At 37.9% G+C, this 20,540-nt stretch overlaps 1 protein-coding gene across 2 annotated transcripts in view; it reads right to left on the bottom strand.

Annotated features, from left to right (window-relative positions):
* The window catches only part of LOC133646123 (gastrula zinc finger protein XlCGF57.1-like), an 88,569-nt gene extending 69,366 nt beyond the window's left edge, over positions 1-19,203 (bottom strand). The window contains exons 1-4 of one of the 2 annotated variants that reach the window (XM_062041169.1): positions 18,578-19,192; positions 13,867-14,049; positions 11,569-11,751; positions 4,242-6,350 (exon numbers count right to left, since the gene is read on the bottom strand). In XM_062041169.1, coding sequence (XP_061897153.1) covers positions 5,119-6,350; positions 11,569-11,751; positions 13,867-14,049; positions 18,578-18,701 — 1,722 coding nt within the window. In that variant the 5' untranslated portion in view covers positions 18,702-19,192 and the 3' untranslated portion in view covers positions 4,242-5,118. Of the gene's footprint in view, positions 1-4,241; positions 6,351-11,568; positions 11,752-13,866; positions 14,050-18,577 lie in introns of those variants that run through there. The other variant, XM_062041171.1, reaches the window with a different exon arrangement.
* Positions 19,204-20,540: the final 1,337 nt, after the last annotated feature.

Raw genomic sequence — 20,540 nt, forward strand, 5'->3', positions numbered from 1 at the left:
ATGGACAACATGGAAAGACAGAGGTATTACTAAACCTCATTATATTATTAATAAAAACTCTTTTAAACCGTTCAATGATTTAGTTGAACAATATAATGTACCCAGAAATCATTTTTTAAATTTTATCTCTTTAAAACACGCTGTAAATAAATGCATATCCTCTGAAAGTATGTCCTTTAAATCAGTGGTCCCCAACCTTTTTGTACTTGCGGACCGGTCAATGCTTGAAAATTTGTCCCACGGACCGGGGGGGGGGGTAGTAAAAAAAATTTTTTTTTTTTTTTTGTCATAAAGAAATACAATCATGTGTGCTTACGGACTGTATCCCTGCAGACTGTATTGATTTATATTGATATATAATGTATATATTGTGTTTTTTATGTTGATTTAATTTAAAAAATATATATATATATATATATTTTTTTTATTTTTTTTTTTTTATTTCTTGTGTGGCCGCGGCCCGGTACCAATTGGTCCACGGACCGGTACCGGGCCACGGCCCGGTGGTTGGGGACCACTGCTTTAAATAGCCATGAACTGGAAGATGCACTTTTTAATCAAGATACAATTAAGAAATTAATTAAACTATTTTATGGAATAATAAATGAACACCACCCTAGAAATGCAAATGATGCATGTGTTCGGAAATGGATGATGGACTTGGGCATTTTAGATGAAAGAGACATATCATGGAATGATATTTGGAAAAATGCCAATAAGCCCTTTAGAAGCATTAAAGATAAGCTGACTCATTTTAAGATATTGAATAGATTGTATTTTACATCTTCTCAGCTGTTTAAAATTGGTGTATTAGATAGCAAGTTATGTACGAAGTGTCGGGCAGCCGAGGCAACTCTTGTTCATTTATTGTGGGAATGTCAGAGAATAAAAGAGTTATGGTTGAAAACAACAAAAGAAGCAATCACATTCCTTAATACAAACATCCCAATGACACTGCAAACTTGTATTCTTGGGGATCTACATCAATTTAGTAACGTGTCATCAAAGAGTAAAAATGCTTTTCTTTCAATATGCATAATAACAAAGAGGGTAATATTTAAAAAATGGATAGCTGTTGATAGTCCAACTCATACTGACTGGTACACACAAGCTATGGAGATGATATCAGTAGAAAAAACTGCATTTAGTTTAGATAATAATGAGTCATGTATTGGAATATGGGATCCATTATTTAAATTTGTTTCAACTATTAAATGAACTTATTATATCATTGTGAAAATATTGGACACAGTGTGTTGTCAAGCTTGTGAGATGTGATGCAAGTGTGAGCCACTGTGACACTATTGTTCATTTCTAAAAAAAAATATTATTTTTTATTAATGTTTTTAATGATAATATCAATGAGGTTTTTTTTTTTAAATCACTGCTATTTTGAAATTATTACTAATATTGATGCTGTTGTCGATAATGTTCATTTTTGTTTCACTACATTTGTATTGTTCCGTGTCATGTCCTCAATTGCTCTGTTTGTTGTTGTTCTTAACGTTGCTGGGACGGGTTTGGTTTTGGAATTGGATTGCATTATTGTGGTATTGTTGTGTATTGTTTTGTTGATTGATTAATAAATTCATAAATTCTGAAAAAAATACAAAAATAAAAAAATAAAAAAATCAACCTAATATATGCAGCACTAGAGAAATATAAATAACACAAAAAATAGCTACCATAATGAGAAAAAAAGTACAGCAGCACAGTAGGCCCAAGTATTCATCAACAAAATGGCAGCTTTGGGGTACTTTAAAGACTGCCAGCAACTTCCAATTTTTCGACAAACCAGAGCAACGCTCACTCCAATCAGCAGATGTCCTGTTGTCATAACTCCGAATAGGTGGAGATCTTCACGCCCTCGACTGAAAAAGTTGCCTGGCACGCGGCACTCCTTCTTCTCCCAAGAGTCCGTCGTGTGTCCAGCAACAACCGCTCCGTCAAGACAAGCTGGTTCCCCCAAACCCAAGATCTTGTCAATTTCGTTGAGGACAGTTAAATAGTTCCAATGTTTAGATTTGGAGAGCAGTTTATGATTTTCAATCCGGCCCGCTGGACATTCTACATAATTTGTTAAGGCCTTTAAAGGCCTACTGAAAGCCACTACTACCGACCACGCAGTCTGATAGTTTATATATCAATGATGAAATCTTAACATTGCAACACATGTCAATACGGCCGGGTTAACTTATAAAGTGACATTTTAAAATTCCCGGGAAATATCCGGTTGAAACATCGCGGTATGATGACGTATGCGCGTGACGAAGTCCGAGTAACGGAAGTTATGGTACCCCGTAGAATCCTATACAAAAAGCTCTGTTTTCATTTCATAATTCCACAGTATTCTGGACATCTTTTGCAATTTTTTTAATGAACAATGAAGGCTGCAAAGAAGACAGTTGTAGGTGGGATCAGTGTATTAGCAGCGGACTACAGCAACACAACCAGGAGGACTTTGTTGGAGCGCTAGCCGCCGACTTCACCTTGACTTCCTACGTCTCCGGGCCGCCCAACGCATCGGGTGAAGTCCTTCGTCCTTCTGCCGATCGCTGAAACGCAGGTGAGCACGGGTGTTGATGAGCAAATGAGGGCTGGCTGGCGTAGGTGGAGAGCTAATGTTTTTAGCATAGCTCTGTGCAGTCCGGTGGCTAAGTTAGCTTCAATGGCGTCGTTAGCACAGCATTGTTAACCTTCGCCAGCCTGGAAAGCATTAACCGTGTATTTACATGTCCACGGTTTAAGTAAGTTGTTGATTTTCTATCTATACTTCCAGTCAGGGGTTTATTTATTTTGTTTCTATATGCAGTTAAAGCACGATGCTATCACGTTAGCTCGTAGCTAAAGCATTTCGCCGATGTATTGTCGTGGAGATAAAAGGCACTGAATGTCCATTTCGCGTTCTCGACTCTCATTTTCAAGAGGATATAGTATCCGAGGTGGTTTAAAATACAAATCTGTGATCTACAATAGAAAAAGGAGAGAGTGTGAATCCAATGAGCCAGCTTGTACCTAAGTTACGGTCAGAGCGAAAAAAGATACGTCCATCACTGCCTCTCAAGTCATTCACTGTAACGTTCCTCATCTACGAATCTTTCATCCTCGCACAAATTAATGGGGTAATCATCACTTTCTCGGTCCGAATCTCTCTCGCTCCATTGTAAACAACGGGGAATTGTGAGGAATACTAGCTCCTGTGACGTCACGCTACTTCCGGTACAGGCAAGGCTTTTTTTTTATCAGCGAGCAAAAGTTGCGAACTTTATCGTCGATTTTCTCTACTAAATCCTTTCAGCAAAAATATGGCAATATCGCGAAATGATCAAGTATGACACATAGAATGGATCTGCTATTCCCGTTTAAATTTAAAAAATCATTTCAGTAGGCATCAAAACTGTCGCCGCCATTATGATGTACAGTGCTGTTTTTAAATGACCGTAAGTCTTGAATCATAGAAGTATTTCAATAATCAAAATCTGTGCTTTTGAGTGTTATACGAGTTATTACGGTAATCTACGTCACAGCAGCTCAGACGAGAAACAAAGAGTGGACGGGGTTTGTTTGAAACGCCAAGTGTCAAGAACAGATGCGGAAGCAGATTTTTACAACAAATGTTTGTTTTGCTTGATTGTAAAAGATACACAACTATCGAGAAGCTGGTCTGAGAAGTAAAGGAGGAGCAATGTTCATATTATTGTTCATAGTTAATATTGTAAATCCCACTTTCTTTAGTTTCATGTACACTTTGGGTCTACCATTCAGTAAAAAAACCTGTAAAATACCATTCTGTTTTTTTTTTAGGTAGTCATAACGTTTATAGAATTCTATCGGACGTTGTGACTTTTGGTATTAATGTTCCTGGAATAAAAGGGACCCAAACTCACATGCTGTCGGAAGATTTTTACAGCTAAATGATTTGGATGAATATCTAATGACTGCACATATTTCCTGAGTTAAAATGACTGGATCTCAGTTTGAAGAGTTAAAAATAGAATGAAGAACATTCAGTACTGTTTACTTGTTGAAATTTAATTACATTAAAATTAAAGTTACATCTTATTACTGACACATATTTTTTTAAATACAATTACGAGATCTTCATATTTCATATTGAAGTTCGTTCAGCTCTGTTTACTACTGCAAAACACTATTTTGTCAAGTCTTATATTGAAGTTTGGGGGTGATTTAGAGCGAGCGCTATTCTGATTGGGTGGAAGTATAGCCCTTCCCCCAATTTACCTAAAATTATCGAGTTAGTTTTTGAATCTAATTGACCCTACTAGAGCCCAACATGTACACGACTAATACAAGGGAGTTATCTGCTGTACAAAGAAGGTACTGACAGGACCAATTTAATACGAAAACAAGTTATTTTTTTATTGTTACACGAGTTGGCCATCATTGTATTATAAAACGATTACAGAGGTGGTTTCAATGAATTCAGTAAATACAACAAAAAAAGAGAATGGTCCTAAAAAAATGACACCAATGTGTAACCGGACATGCTCAGTTACACATTCCAACCCCTGACTGCAGAAGATTATACACACGCACTGATCATGACTAATAGTCATTATCCACACAGTTCATGTTTCCTGCATATTTAACATTAAACAGTAATCATATGTCGGAGTACGGATTCACTCATATGATCCTGACAGGGTCTAATTACGTTATTATATATATATATAGGGCAGGGTGAAAGGTCACACATTCTGTGTTAGAACAGGATGTGCATCTAAAAGAAGTATCAACAGGGACCAAATAATAATAGACAAGATAAATGATTGTTACTCTTCACGGTGGACTTTTTTTTTTTCACCGAATGTCAGTTTAACTGTTAAAGGTAAGTGTGTGATGTGTTCCTGTGAAAATATTTGAACACTTAAGTGAACATATTCTTATTCCAATTATGAACTTCAGTGAAAATATCCCAAGCTATCTTTAATGGATCACTGTGAAATCTATTCAAAAACAATATATTTAAATATATTTATTTGACCTAAAAACAACTTAATTGGGTTTCGTAATTCATAACATTAAAAGCGCCGGCTGAGTCCGCACTGAAGTGCTTCGTGGGGCTGATCTTGACCTTGGAGAAGCCCTGCAGAAAAGTTATTCTCCTGTGTGTGTCCTCATGTGTCTTTGCAGATTACGTTTGTCAGTGTAACTTTTATTACACACTGAACAACTGAAAGGTTTTTCACCTGTGTGTGTTCTCATGTGTCGAGCCAAATAAGGGTTTTTAACAAAGCTTTTGGCACAAACCGAACAACTATAGAGGTTTTCTCCTGTGTGTATTCTCATGTGTAATTGCATATCGCTTTTTATTGAGAATTTCTTTTTGCAAACTGAACAAGTGAAAGGTCTTTCCCCTGTGTGTGTTCTCATGTGTATCTGCATATCGCGTTGGTTCGAGAATCTTTTGACACACACTGAGCAACTGAAGTGTTTCTCTCCTGTGTGCGTCAGCATATGGCGCGCCAAACTACAGTTTCTAACAAAGCTTTTGGCACAAACGGAACACATATAGGGTTTTTTTCCTGTGTGTGTTCTCATATGTATTTGCATACTTCTTTTGTCATAAAACCTTTCAACACACACTGAACAACTGACAGGTTTTTCTCCTGTGTGTTTTCTCATGTGTATTTGCATATTACCTTTGTCATAAAACCTTTTACCACACATTGAGCAACTGAACGGTTGTTCTCCCGTATGTTTTCTCATGTGCGTTTGCATATTACTTTTGTTAGAGAATCGTTTCCTGCAAAGTAAACAACTGAAAAGCTTTTCCCCTTTGTGTGTTCTCATGTGTATTTGCATATTGTTTTTTTTAGCAAATGTTTTACTACAAACTGAACAACTGAAAGGCCTTTCTCCTGTGTGCGTCTTCATGTGTTGCTTCAGATGAGAGCTTTTAAAAAAGCGTTTTGCACAAACTGAACAACTGTGAGGTCTTTCTCCTGTGTGCGTCCTCATGTGTTGCTTCAGGTGAGAGCTTTTAAAAAAGCGTTTTGCACAAACTGAACAAACAAAGGATTTTTCTCTTGTATGTGTTTTCACGTGTGATTTCATATTTACATCAAAGTCCGACGTTGTGTCGTCACTATCTGATGATAGTGGGGCTATGAGGTGGTCTACTTCAGGGTCTTCAGTCGTCACAGAGACAACAGTTTGTGGAAACTTGGTGAGATCAGCCTTCTCCCGCCCAAGAAAACACTCTTCCTCCTGAGTGATCCCGAGTACCTGCTCTTCTTCTTTAATGTGGGGGGGCTGTGGATCCTCCTGCCTCAAAGTGGAGCCCCCTTCTAATGACTGAGGGGGACATTTTTCTTGATGACCAAAATCTGCAGAACAAGTAAGACTTATTGTCAAATATGATGATGGTTCAGCAAGTTTGTATTAAAAAAAAGTTGATGTTTCAAAAGCAATCTATAGATCTATTTCAGTAAATGACATGCCTTGGCTCTTGTGGTATCAGGACACCAAACTTAGGAAGTTTTTTTACTTGTCCTCATACTGACAAGTTCAACAGATTTTACTCTTCTTTTCCCAATGTTGAAATATATATTATCATAAGTGAAGTTTTCATTTAAACTCAGCCATGTTGTTTGCTTCAGTGGCAAGGGAGCTGGACTTATCTGACTCATGGCGGTTCAGATTCCCTAAAAATAAGAATGTTCCTTTTTCCCCGCACATTCACCGCTTGTGTTGTCAAATAGACTTTTCTTTTAGACAACAAACTGCTTTCTAATGTATCCCCATGTAGGGATGCAGTGTTTCCCATAAACTGCCAATATACCTGTGGCGGTGGGGGCGTGGCTATGGGCGTGGTCCCCATGACATCATCGAGTAATTTGCATAATTAACTACAATGATTTGATTTTCTCTAAAAAGGCTAAAAAAATTTATAATTACTAATTAATAATAACAGTTTTGTTTTAAACGTCCATCCATCCATCCATTTTACAATATAATTACAACACTTTATGTACATATTTATATACAGATTTGAACAATAAGTTATTCACTGAAATATATTTATAAATTGTGGTCCTTACAAAAAATATATCTTATAAAATATAAAAGCTAAAATGTCTCAAAGCTCTGCTCCTTTAATTAGTGCATACTAAATAATTTAACTTTAGCCTACTACTACAACCATATTATTTACCAGCAACATAAAGCTAAACAGAGGCAGAGGTGTCCTGCCACAGTCAGTAACAAATAAACAGAACACAGTAGTGGTGGTAGATAGACACAGAGCTTCATCAAACATCTGATCCACTGAACAAAGAGCTCCAAAAATCTTGAACTTTAGACTGCCATCAGTTTTACTCCCTACACTTAACCATGTGTTTCCTACTGCCTGCAGACTTTGCACCCTTTGTTATATACACATGTTGTGTTTCTAGTATAAATACATTTAATAAAGTCAAATACAAATAAGGCAACAAGAGAAGTATCCTACACTTCTCTTTTGTAAAGTAAATCTGAACAGCCGATATAGGCATCTAAATCAACTATATGATTGGCCTGAGAAGCTGTAGAGGACAAAAAATAAATAAAAATAAAAATAAATAAATAAATTGTTTTCATTTTTTTTATTTTTTTATTATTATTATTATTTTTTATTTTTTATTTGTGGCGGACGTAATTCTTTCGTGGCGGGCCGCGACAAATAAATGAATGTGTGGGAAACCCTGGGATGTGTAGTATTGTGTACCATTCACATTTGAACCGATATGATACCAATTTCCGGTACTTAGGAATCTATACCGATACTCAACGGTACTAATAACTGTTAATTTTTTTGATAATAAAAAGTTATTTCTTAATGTAACATTTAAAAATTAGCTGATGATAACTGTGCTGTTCAGTTGTTATATCTTGTTTTCTTATAACATTTGAGCATTATTTGCAATGCAGTTGCACTTCCAAGACTTTAGATGGCAGTACTGTGAAGGTTACCTCTGGTATGTTGTCGAACTAGGAAGTTTCTTTTTCCATAAGGCTGAATGTGTTATATTGCGCCCTACAAAGTATTTATACTGTAAGTGCTGTGCTTATTACACACCAACTTTTTGATCGTAACATTTAAACTACCGTATTTTCCGGACAATAGGGCGCACTGGATTATAAGGCCCACTGCCGATGAATGGTCTATGTTCGATCTTTTTTCATATATAAGGCGCACCGGATTATAAGGCACAATAAAGGAGTCTTTTTTTTTTTTTTCTAAATGTAAAACACTTCCTTGTAGTCTACATAGCATGTAATGGTGGTTCTTTGGTCAAAATGTTGCATAGATTATATTTTACAATTCATCTTCAAGCCGCTTCCTGACAGTCGCTTCCGGCTGCACCGTTTTGTGGGCAGTCTTATTTACGTGGCTCACTTTCGACAGCGTCTTCTCCCCGTCATCTTTGTTGTAACGGTGTAGCGTGCAAGTATGGGAGTGGAAGAAGTGTCAAAAGATGGAGCTAACTGTTTTAATGACATTCAGACTTTACTTCAATCAATAACGGAGCAGCATCTCCTCATCCGGTAACAACAACACCGGAAATGTGTCCCGTGAAAAAACGTCCGACCGGAATTCTCTAATAACTAAAGTTCCTTGGGTGAATAACGTAACTCACTACACCGGTATGTTTTAGCGCTTTCTTGGTGAGTTTACTGACAGATATACACTACCGTTCAAAAGTTTGGGGTCACATTGAAATGTCCTTATTTTTGAAGGAAAAGCACTGTACTTTTCAATGAAGATAACTTTAAACTAGTCTTAACTTTAAAGAAATACACTCTATACATTGCTAATGTGGTAAATAACCATTCTAGCTGCAAATGTCTGGTTTTTGGTGCAATATCTACATAGGTGTATAGAGGCCCATTTCCAGCAACTATCACTCCAGTGTTCTAATGGTACAATGTGTTTGCTCATTGGCTCAGAAGGCTAATTGATGATTAGAAAACCCTTGTGCAATCATGTTCACACATCTGAAAACAGTTTAGCTCGTTACAGAAGCTACAAAACTGACATTCCTTTGAGCAGATTGAGTTTCTGGAGCATCACATTTGTGGGGTCAATTAAACGCTCAAAATGGCCAGAAAAAGAGAACTTTCATCGGAAACTCGACAGTCTATTCTTGTTCTTAGAAATTAAGGCTATTCCACAAAATTGTTTGGGTGACCCCAAACTTTTGAACGGTAGTGTACAAATATGCATGAAAACACTCCTGCAGACGTCACACATGGAACGGTTTAGTAAATATAAATTGTTTTAGTTACATTGCAAAGTTATTAACATTACTTGGGAGTGATGAACGAAGAATTATTTTGAGCAGAACCGCTATGGACGGTTGTACTTCCAGTTCAAAGCAATAAAAAGGAAGTACATTTTTAACCCGTAGCAAATGCAGTGAGCAAACTTGTCCAGAAGATGGTGCCATAGCACAAACAATAACGCACTTTTGTAGTGTCTCTGTAGGTGGTATTAGAAAACTATTTGTTGAATACAAAACAATAATGCCATTAGCGAAGAAAAACCCATGAATTACAAGCAGCGTCTTATAGTCTGGAAAATACGGTAAACAATTTGGAAACCATAGTAATATTATTGACTTACATGAGAAACAGTATTGGTCCAGGGGACTAATCTTGTGGTACTTCACAACTAATATTATGTAAGGCCGATTTCCTATTGTTAACGTCTTCCACAAACTGTTTTCTGTCCTTTAAGTAACTTCTAACCCATTCATGAGCCACTCCACTTATTCCATATTTCTACAGTTTGTCAAATAATAATTTATAATCGAGCCTATGAAACGCTTTTAGAAGATCTACAAAAATACTTTCCAAACATTGTTTTTTATTTAATGCAGTTGACATTTCCTCCGCTATTATTGCTGTTGCAGTTGAGTGATTAAAACAGAACCCATATTGACTATTGCTTAAAATATTTTATCTATTACCGTATTTTTCGGAGTATAAGTCGCTCCGGAGTATAAATTGCTTCGGAGTATAAGTCGCACCGGCCGAAAATGCATAATAAAGAAGGAAAAAAACATATATACACTACTGTTCAAAAGTTTGGGGTCACCCAAACAATTTTGTGGAATAGCCTTCATTTCTAAGAACAAGAATAGACTGTCGAGTTTCAGATGAAAGTTCTCTTTTTCTGGCCATTTTGAGCGTTTAATTGACCCCACAAATGTGATGCTCCAGAAACTCAATCTGCTCAAAGGAAGGTCAGTTTTGTAGCTTCTGTAACGAGTTGAACTGTTTTCAGATGTGTGAACATGATTGCACAAGGGTTTTCTAATCATCAATTAGCCTTCTGAGCCAATGAGCAAACACATTGTACCATTAGAACACTGGAGTGATAGTTGCTGGAAATGGGCCTCTATACACCTATGTAGATATTGCACCAAAAACCAGACATTTGCAGCTAGAATAGTCATTTACCACAGTAGCAATGTATAGAGTGTATTTCTTTAAAGTTAAGACTAGTTTAAAGTTATCTTCATTAAAAAGTACAGAGCTTTTCCTTCAAAAATAAGGACATTTCAATGTGACCCCAAACTTTTGAACGGTAGTGTAAGTCGCACTGGAGTATAAGTCGCATTTTTTTGGGAAATTTATTTCATAAAAGCCAACACCAAGAATAGACATTTGAAAGGCAATTTAAAATAAATAAAGAATAGTGAACAACAGGCTGAATAAGTGTACGTTATATGAGGCATAAATAACCAACTGAGAACGTGCCTGGTATGTTAACGTAACATATTATGGTAAGAGTCATTCAAATAACTATAACATATAGAACATGCTATACGTTTACCAAACAATCTGTCACTCCTAATCGCTAAATCCCATGAAATCTTATACGTCTAGTCTCTTACGTGAATGAGCTAAATAATATTATTTGATATTTTACGGTAATGTGTTAATAATTTCACACATAAGTCGCTCCTGAGTATAAGTCGCACCCCCGGCCAAACTATGAAAAAAACTGCGACTTATAGTCCGAAAAATACGGTAGTTAATTTGTTTAACTTACTAGCAAACAATTTCTCTCAGATCTTTGAGAAGTGTGGCAGCAGTGATACTGGTTTGGTAATGGAGTACTCATGCTTGTTTTTGCCTTCCCATTTTAGCAGTTTTCATATGATCTGGTAATACTCATTTTAAGAACGAAGATTCAATTTAAATCAACTTGCAGATGACTCCTTTGCGGACACTATCAAGTATAGAATTATATTTGGAAATACATGACCCAATAGTTGCTCCACCAGGCGGTTGAGTTGGCTTAGTAATTTTATTGAACATTTCTTAATTCTTCCACAATTTTTGTGGTTCATTTAAAAATATTTAACTCTCTAATGTAAGCTCTGAATTGTCGCACTCTCCATTGTCAAATATACCAACATTGCTCATTGAGCTCTTATGTTACATGAATGTAGAGCTGAAAAGTAAGTATATCTCCACCTTCACCTATAACAATGGTCCCTGGATAAAAATCTGTTACAAACTTTACATTAGATAATATATAAATGTTCTGCTTACTTGGACTGTGATGAAGCTGTGAGGACTCAGGTGGTTTGTCTTCATGGTCTTCAGTCTTCACAGAGACAACGGTCAGTGGAAACTTGGTAAGATCCGCCTCCTCCTGCCCTAGAAGACACTCTTCCTCATGAGTGATCCAGAGCTCCTCATCTTCCTTTTTAATGTGAGGGGGCTGCTCGATGTCTGTTGGGTAAATACAAAACCCAAAACCAGTGAAGTTGGCACGTTGTGTAAATTGTAAATAAAAACAGAATACAATGATTTGCAAATCCTTTTCAACTTATATTCAATTGGATAGACTGCAAAGACAAGATACTTAACGTTCGAACTGGTAAACTTTGTTATTTTTTGCTAATATTAGCTCATTTGTAATTTAATGCCTGCAAGTGGATGGATGTTCATCAAACAGTTCAGTGTTTCCCATAAACTGCCAAGATACCTGTGGTGGTGGGGGCGTGGCTATGGGCGTGGTCGCCATGACATCATCGAGTAATTTGCATAATTTACTACAATGATATGATTTTCTCTAAAAAGGCTCAAAAAATGTATACCGGTACTTACTAATTAATAATAACAGTTTAGTTTTAAACGTCCATCCATCCATCCATTTTACAATATAATTACAACACTTTATGTACATATTTATATACAGATTTGAACAATAAGTTATTCACTGAAATATATTTATTAATTGTGGTTCTTACAAAAAATATATCTTATAAAATATAAAAGCTAAAATGTCTCTTAAAGCTCTGCCCCTTTAATTAGTGCATACTAAATAATTTAACTTTAGCCTACTACTACAACCATATTATTTACCAGCAACATAAAGTGAAACAGAGGCAGATGTGTCCTGCCACAGTCAGTAACAAATAAACAGAAAACAGTAGTGGTCAAATACAAATAAGGCAACAAGAGAAGTATCCTGCACTTCTCTTTTGTAAAGTAAATCTGAACAGCCTATATGGGCATCTACATCAACTATATGATTTGCCTGAGAAGCTGGACAGGACAAAAAATAAATAAATAAATAAACATTTTTTTATTTTTTTTTATTTGTGGCGGACGTAATTCTTTCGTGGTGGGCCGCCACAAATAAATGAATGTGTGGGAAACACTGCAGTTATTGGGAACATCTCACAGGTGAACAGGCTAATTGGGAACAGGTGGGTGCCATGATAGATAGATAGATGAATAGATGGATAAATGGATGGATGGATGGATGGATAGATAGTAATAGGTAGATTCCAGCAGCAGTGTACAGAATTGAGATATAATTTAAAAAAGTAAATCATAAATAATGATTGGGTATAAAAGCAGCTTCCATGAAATGCTCAGTCATTCACAAACAAGGATGGGGCGAGGGTCACCAGACCACTTTGTCAACAAATCTGTGAGCAAATTGTCGAACAGTTTAAGAACAACATTTCTCAACAAGCTATCGCAAGGAATTTAGGGATTTCACCATCTACGGTCCGTAATATCATCAAAAGGTTCAGAGAATCTGGAGAAATCACTGCACGTAAGCGGCAAGGCCCGTGACCTTCGATCCCTCAGGCGGTATCAAAAACCGACATCAGTGTGTAAAGGATATCACCACATGGGCTCAGGAACACTTCAGATTAACCACTGTCAGTGACTACAGTTCGTCGCTACATCTGTAAGTGCAAGTTAAAACTCTACTATGCAAAACGAAAGCCATTTATCAACAACACCCAGGAACGCCGCTGGCTTCGCTAGGCCCGAGCTCATCTAAGATGGACTGATGCAAAGTGGGAAAGTGTTCTGTGGTATGACGAGTCCACATTTCAAATTGTTTTTGGAAACTGTGGACCAAAAAGGAAAAGAACCATCTGGACTGTTATAGGCGCAAAGTTCAAAAAGCCAGCATGTGTGATGGTATGGGGGTGTATTAGTGCCCAAGGCATGGGTAACTTACACATCTGTGAAGACACCATTAATGCTGAAAGGTACATACAGGTTTTGGAGCAACGTATGTTGCCATTCAAGCAACGTCTGGACTACAGGTTAAAACAGGCGGTTGAGTTGGGTCAGAAAATTGCTTAATTCTTCCACAATTTTTGTGGTTCATTTAAAAATGTTTGGCTCTCTAATGTAAGCTCTGAATTGTCGCACTCTGCATTGGCAAACATACCAACATTGCTCATGAAGCTCTTATGTTATGTGAATGTAGAGCTGAAAAGCAAGTATATCTCCACCTTTACCCATAACAGTGGTCACCTGGATGAAAATCTGTTACAAACATTGTATTACATGATATCTGGATGTTCTGCTTACTTGGACTGTGATGAAGCCGTGAGGACTCAGGTGGTTTGTCTTCATGGTCTTCAGTCTTCACAGAGACAAAAGTCAGTGGAAACTTAGTAAGATCAGCCTCCTCCTGCCCAAGAAGACACTCTTCCTCCTGAGTGATCCAGAGGTCCTCTTCTTCCTCTTTAATGTGGGGGGACTGCTGGACGTCTGTTGGGTAAATAAGTAAATAGGATTAAGAGAGAATATAAATAGTTTTTGACTGACAATATTAACACCATGAGATGATTTGTGTTGTGTTAAAGGCCTACTGAAATGAATTTTTTTTTTTTTAAACAGGGATAGCAGATCTATTCTATGTGTCATACTTGATCATTTCGCGATATTGCCATATTTTTGCTGAAAGGATTTAGTAGAGAACAACGACGATAAAGATCGCAACTTTGGTCCGGAGGACACGACGTCCACGCGCTTCCAAACATTTGATTGCTTGCCCGTACGTGCGTGTCATGTACGTAACTTTGGGTAAATATATAAGCTTTATGAACCTTGGGTTAGGTGAACGGTCCTTTGGGCTGGTTGTGTTGTGGCTAATAGAGTATATATATGTCTTTTGTTTATTTACTGTTGTAGTCATTCCCAGCTGAATATCAGGTCCCACCCGCCTCTCACAGCATCTTCCCTATCTGAATAGCTTCCACTCCCCACTAGTCCTTCACTTGCACTTTCCTCATCCACAAATCTTTCATCCTCGCTCAAATTAATGGGGAAATCGTCGCTTCCTCGGTCCGAATCGCTCTCACTTCTGGCCGCCATCAACAATAGGGAACTTTGCGGAAATGTACAACTGACTACGTCACGCTACTTCCGGTAGGGGCAAGGCTTTTTTTTTTGTCAGTTTCCAAAAACAATTTGAAATGTGGACTCGTCAGACCACAGAACACTTTTTCACTATGTATCAGTCCATCTTAGATGAGCTCAGGTCCAGCGAAGCCGACGGCGTTTCTGGGTGTTGTTGATAAACGGTTTTTGCCTTGCATAGGAGAGTTTTAACTTGCACTATTAGTGCCCAAGACATGGGTAACTTACACATCTGTGAAGGCGCCATTAATGCTGAAAGGTACATACAGGTTTTGGAGCAACATATGTTGCCATCCAAGCAACGTTACCATGGACGCCCCTGCTTATTTCAGCAAGACAATGCCAAGCCACGTGTTACATCATCGTGGCTTCATAGTAAAAGAGTGCGGGTACTAGACTGCCCTGCCTGTAGTCCAGACCTGTCTCCCATTGAAAATGTGTGGCGCATTATGAAGCCTAAAATACCACAACTGTTGAACAACTTAAGCTGTACATCAAGCAAGAATGGGAAAGAATTCCACCTGAGAAGCTTCAAAAATGTGTCTCCTCAGTTCCCAAACGTTTACTGAGTGTTGTTAAAAGGAAAGGCCATGTAACACAGTGGTGAAAATGCCCTTTCCCAACTACTTTGGCACATGTTGCAGCCATGAAATTCTAAGTTAATTATTATTTGCAAAAAAAAAAAAAAAAAAAAGTTTATGAGTTTGAACATCAAATATCTTGTCTTTGTAGTGCATTCAATTGAATATGGGTTGAAAATGATTTGCAAATCATTGTATTCCGTTTATATTTACATCTAACACAATTTCCCAACTCATATGGAAACAGGGTTTGTAAGATGAAATATCTCAAATAAGGGTGATATTTGCTTATTTTCTGTCTGATAAGATAATTCTTCTCACTAAGCAGATTTTATGTTATAGAGTGTTTTATTTGTTTTAAGTGTTTTGGTCCTAAATGATCTCAGTAAGATATTACAGCTTGTTGCTGAGATTTGATGACCTATATTGAGTAAAACATGCTTGAAACTAGAATATCAACTGTTGCAAAGCTGTGTCATCAACACTCACAAGTATAAAACTACTTTTTTAAAGTAATAATTTCTTATTTCAAACATGAAAAAAAAAAATCATGACTTTGACACAATTGTGTCTCATAATTAAAACAGATGACAGCCAAATGGACTTTGCTGTTTTATTTTCAATGAAACAATAGACAATACATACTCATATAGTAGTCCACTTGTTATTAGTGAGAATATACTTATTTTAAGGAATTTTTGGGTTAATTGAGATTAGCTAATTTTACTTGTTTTGGAAAGTCTTGACAAGCCAAATGTTCTTGTTCTATTGGCAGATAATTTTGCTTAGTTCAAATTAGGGCTGCAGCTAACGATTAACTTGATGATCGATTAATCTGTCGATTAATACTTCAATTAATCGATTAATAATCAGATAAAAGAGACAAACTACATTTCTATCCTATCCAGTATTTTATTGAAAAATAAACAGCATACTGGTACCATACTTATTTAGATTATTGTTTCTCAGCTGTTTGTAAATGTTGCAATTTATAATTAAAGGTTTATTTAAAAAAATAAAATAAAAACTGCTGTTGTGTCCTTGGGCAAGACACTTTACCCACCTGCTCCCAGTGCCACCCACACTGGTTTAAATGTAACTTAGATATTGGGTTTCACTATGTAAGGCGCTTTGAGTCACTAGAGAAAAGCGCTATATAAATATAATTCACTTCACACACTTCAAGTGTAGACTACTTTAGTTATTGAAAGATGATTGACAATAAATGTTTACTTTCACTCGTCGATGCATGTACACTGGAAAAAGTCAGCATACAAAAATTAGGGGTATTTTATTCGAACTAGGGCTGCAACAACTAACCGATTAAATCGATTATAAAAATAGTTGCTTATTAATTTAGTCATCAATTCGTTGGATATATGCTATGCGCAGAGGCTTTTTTAAATTTTATTTTCAAATAGTAAAACATTTTTTCATGTGTTGGCAGCACGGTGGAACAGGGGTTAGTACGTGTGCCTGACAATACGAAGGTCGATCTTGGGCCCAGGATCTTTCTGTGTGGAGGTTGCATGTTCTCCCTGTGACTGTGTGGGTTCCCTCCGGGTACTCCGGCTTCCTCCCACCTCCAAAGACATGCACCTGGGGATAGGTTGATTGGCAACACTAAATTTGTTAATATGTTGCTCCAAAACCTGTATGTACCTTTCAGCATTAATGGCGCCTTCACAGATGTGTAAGTTACCCATGTCTTGGGCACTAATACACCCCCATACTATCACAGATGCTGGCTTTTCAACTTTGCGCCTATAACAATCCGGATGGTTCTTTTCCTCTTTGGTCCGGAGGACACGACGTCCACAGTTTCCAAAAACAATTTGAAATGTGGACTCATCAAACCACAGAACACTTTCCCACTTTGTATCAGTCCATCTTAGATGAGCTCAGGCCCAGCGAAGCCGACAGCGTTTCTGGGTGTTGTTGATAAACGTCTTTCGCCTTGCATAGGAGAGTTTTAACTTGCACTTACAGATGTAGCGACCAACTGTAGTTACTGACAGTGGGTTTCTGAAGTGTTCCTGAGCCCATGTGGTGATATCCTTTACACACTGATGTCGCTTGTTGATGTCCTGAGGGATCGAAGGTCACGGGCTTAGCTGCTTACGTGCAGTGATTTCTCCAGATTCTCTGAACCCTTTGATGATATTACGGACCGTAGATGGTGAAATCCCTAAATTCCTTGCAATAGCTGGTTGAGAAAGGTTTTTCTTAAACTGTTCAACAATTTGCTCACGCATTTGTTGACAAAGTGGTGACCCTCGCCCCATCCTTGTTTGTGAATGACTGAGCATTTCATGGAATCTACTTTTATACCCAATCATGGCACCCACCTGTTCCCAATTTGCCTGTTCACCTGTGGGATGTTCCAAATAAGTGTTTGATGAGCATTCCTCAACTTTATCAGTATTTATTGCCACCTTTCCCAACTTCTTTGCCACGTGTTGCTGGCATCAAATTCTAAAGTTAATGATTATTTGCAAAAAAAAATCATGTTTATCAGTTAGAACATCAAATATGTTGTCTTTGTAGCATATTCAACTGAATATGGGTTGAAAATGATTTGCAAATCATTGTATTCCGTTTATATTTACATCTAACACCATTTCCCAACTTTGATTGATTGAGACTTTTACTAGTAGGTTGCACAGTAAAGTACATATTCCGTACAATTGACCACTAAATGGTAACACCCGAATAAGTTTTTCAACTTGTTTAAGTCGGGGTCCACTTAAATTGATTCATGATACAGATGTATACTATCATATATACTATCATCATAATACAGTCATCACACAAGATAATCACATTGAATTATTTACATTATTTACAATCAGGGGTGTGGAGGGGGGGGGTAGGATATGGACAGCAAGTAGTGGACATAGAGAGAGAGAGAGAGAGAGAGAGAGAGAGAGAGAGAGAGAGAGAGAGAGAGAGAGAGAGAGAGAGAGAGAGAGAGAGATCAGAAGGCATAAGAAAAAGTATCTGCATTTGATTGTTTACATTTGATTATTAGCAATCCGGAGAGGGTGTTAGTTTAGGGTTGTAGCTGCTTGGAGGTGAACTTTTATTGCGGTTTTGAAGGAGGATAGAGATGCCCTTTCTTTTATAGCTGTTGGGACTCATATGGAAACGGGGGTTGTATCTCCTTTTCATGAACAATATAAAAACAAAGCAGTGCATCATCCTCACAAGACAATTCACCTTTCTAAAGACTATAGACAATTTATTTAGGAATAGTGTTCATAATCAAATAAAAAAAGAGTAAAAAGTAAACAAACCTGTTCTATGTGACACAACTTGAGGTTTCTTGTGAACTGCGTCCAGTAGTTGATGTTGTGGCTCGTTCTCTTCTATTGTTGGTGAAAGTTTGTCTTCGTACTCTGCTATCGTTCTTTCGCACATTTTCACACAATCACAACACTTCACCCTCACATCTGATCTCTGCTTAGCGACGTGTTGATAACTTCTGCGTCTCTTTGTTAGCAGCTAACAAGCTAACTATCAAGCTAAGCTAGAATGAGGAGCTTTAAAGTGCGCTCAGACTAATGTATCCGGATGGAAACAATTAATAACGCGGTTTACTCTATTAAAACGATTAAGAAGACAAAACAATAATGCCCACGTTTAGGCCTTCTCCTCAAACTCCATCTTGCTCCGTCTTCGTTCTTTTCGATTACCCGCTGACCAGCATTTTAGGCATTTCGCGCTCTCCACGGGTTCTTAACGAGATGCTCCTCGTTCGGTCTTGTGATATCTTGATTAATCAACTCAGTACCAGAAAGGGGCCTTTAGTTTTTAATGCCGATGGCGCGGAAACATCCCGACACTTCCAATGTGTCCGTTTAACGGATACTTCTTCTTCTTCCTCTTCTTCTTCTGTTTTGGTTTAATGGCGGTTGGCAAGAAACCTTCTGGTGCGCATTACCGCCACCTATTGAAATGGAGTGTGAACCAAGGTGGAACCATAGACATCTTAAAGGAAGAAACAGCATCGAGCGCTACTGCCTACTGGCGCTGACGAGACGCGGGGCCGCCATCTTGGAGTGGTGATCCGCTCCACTCAGTGCAATTCATTTGGCAGGAGCAATGAACTGTCAGCGCATTTAATTCATCTTACCTCACTGAATACCACTGATTTTCACGCACTTTTTTTTGTCATACGTGTAGCTATGATAAAGGACACATGTTTTGGCGTGTTTTATTATTCATAGTGGTGGAGGACAGAGTAAAACAACTTGCACTGAGCCTAGTCTATAAAATGTGCTACACCTCCCTGATACCAAAGTACATGTCAAACTACTTCGATAACGTAAATGACCGCCATAACCACAACACTAGGGGGAGCTCCACAAACCACGTTAAACCCAGATTCCGATCTAACAAAGGTCTTAACTCATTCTCCTTCTATGCCACATCAATATGGAATGCACTCCCAACAGGCGCAAAAGAAAGTGCATCTCTATCCTCCTTCAAAACCTCACTAAAAGAACACCTCCAGGCAACTACAACCCTAGACGAACATACTCCCCACCACATCCCACCTCCCCGGATTGTAAATAATCACATGTAAATAATCAAATGTATATACTTGTTCTTATGCTTTCTGAGCTCACTATGTTCACTGCTCGTTGCACATATCCTACCAAGTCAGACCTACACTGTTACAATGTCCATTTCTCAGATGATATAATTGTTGTTGACTGAAGTGCTGATATCAACCAAACCTACCCCCCCCCCCCACCTTTTGAGTTTTCGTCGACTAAAACTGGACTAAAACTATCACATATAAAAGTGACTAAAATGTGACTAAAACTAATAAGCATTTTAGTCCAAAAGACCAAGACTAAGACTAAATGTAAGATGGTTGTCAAAAACAACACTGCCTCGGAGTCTTGTTCACGAGTGAGGGAAGAGTGTATTGTGAGATCGACAGGCGGATCGGTGCGGCGTCTTTAGTAATGCGGACGCTGTATCGATCCGTTGTGGTGAAGAAGGAGCTGAGCCGGAAGGCAAAGCTCTCAATTTACCGGTCGATCCACGTTCCCATCTTCACCTATGGTCATGAGCTTCGGGTTATGACCGAAAGGACAAGATCACGGGTACGAGCGGCCGAAATGAGTTTCCTCCTTTAGAGATAGGGTTGAGAGGAGCCAGATGAGGTGGTTCGGGTATCTGCTCAGGATGCCACCCGAACGGCTCCCTATGGAGGTGTTTAGGGCACGTCCAACCGGTAGGAGGCCA

The sequence above is a fragment of the Entelurus aequoreus genome, linkage group LG03 (genome assembly GCF_033978785.1).
Source record: "Entelurus aequoreus isolate RoL-2023_Sb linkage group LG03, RoL_Eaeq_v1.1, whole genome shotgun sequence".
Classification (NCBI taxonomy): Eukaryota; Metazoa; Chordata; class Actinopteri; order Syngnathiformes; family Syngnathidae; genus Entelurus; species Entelurus aequoreus.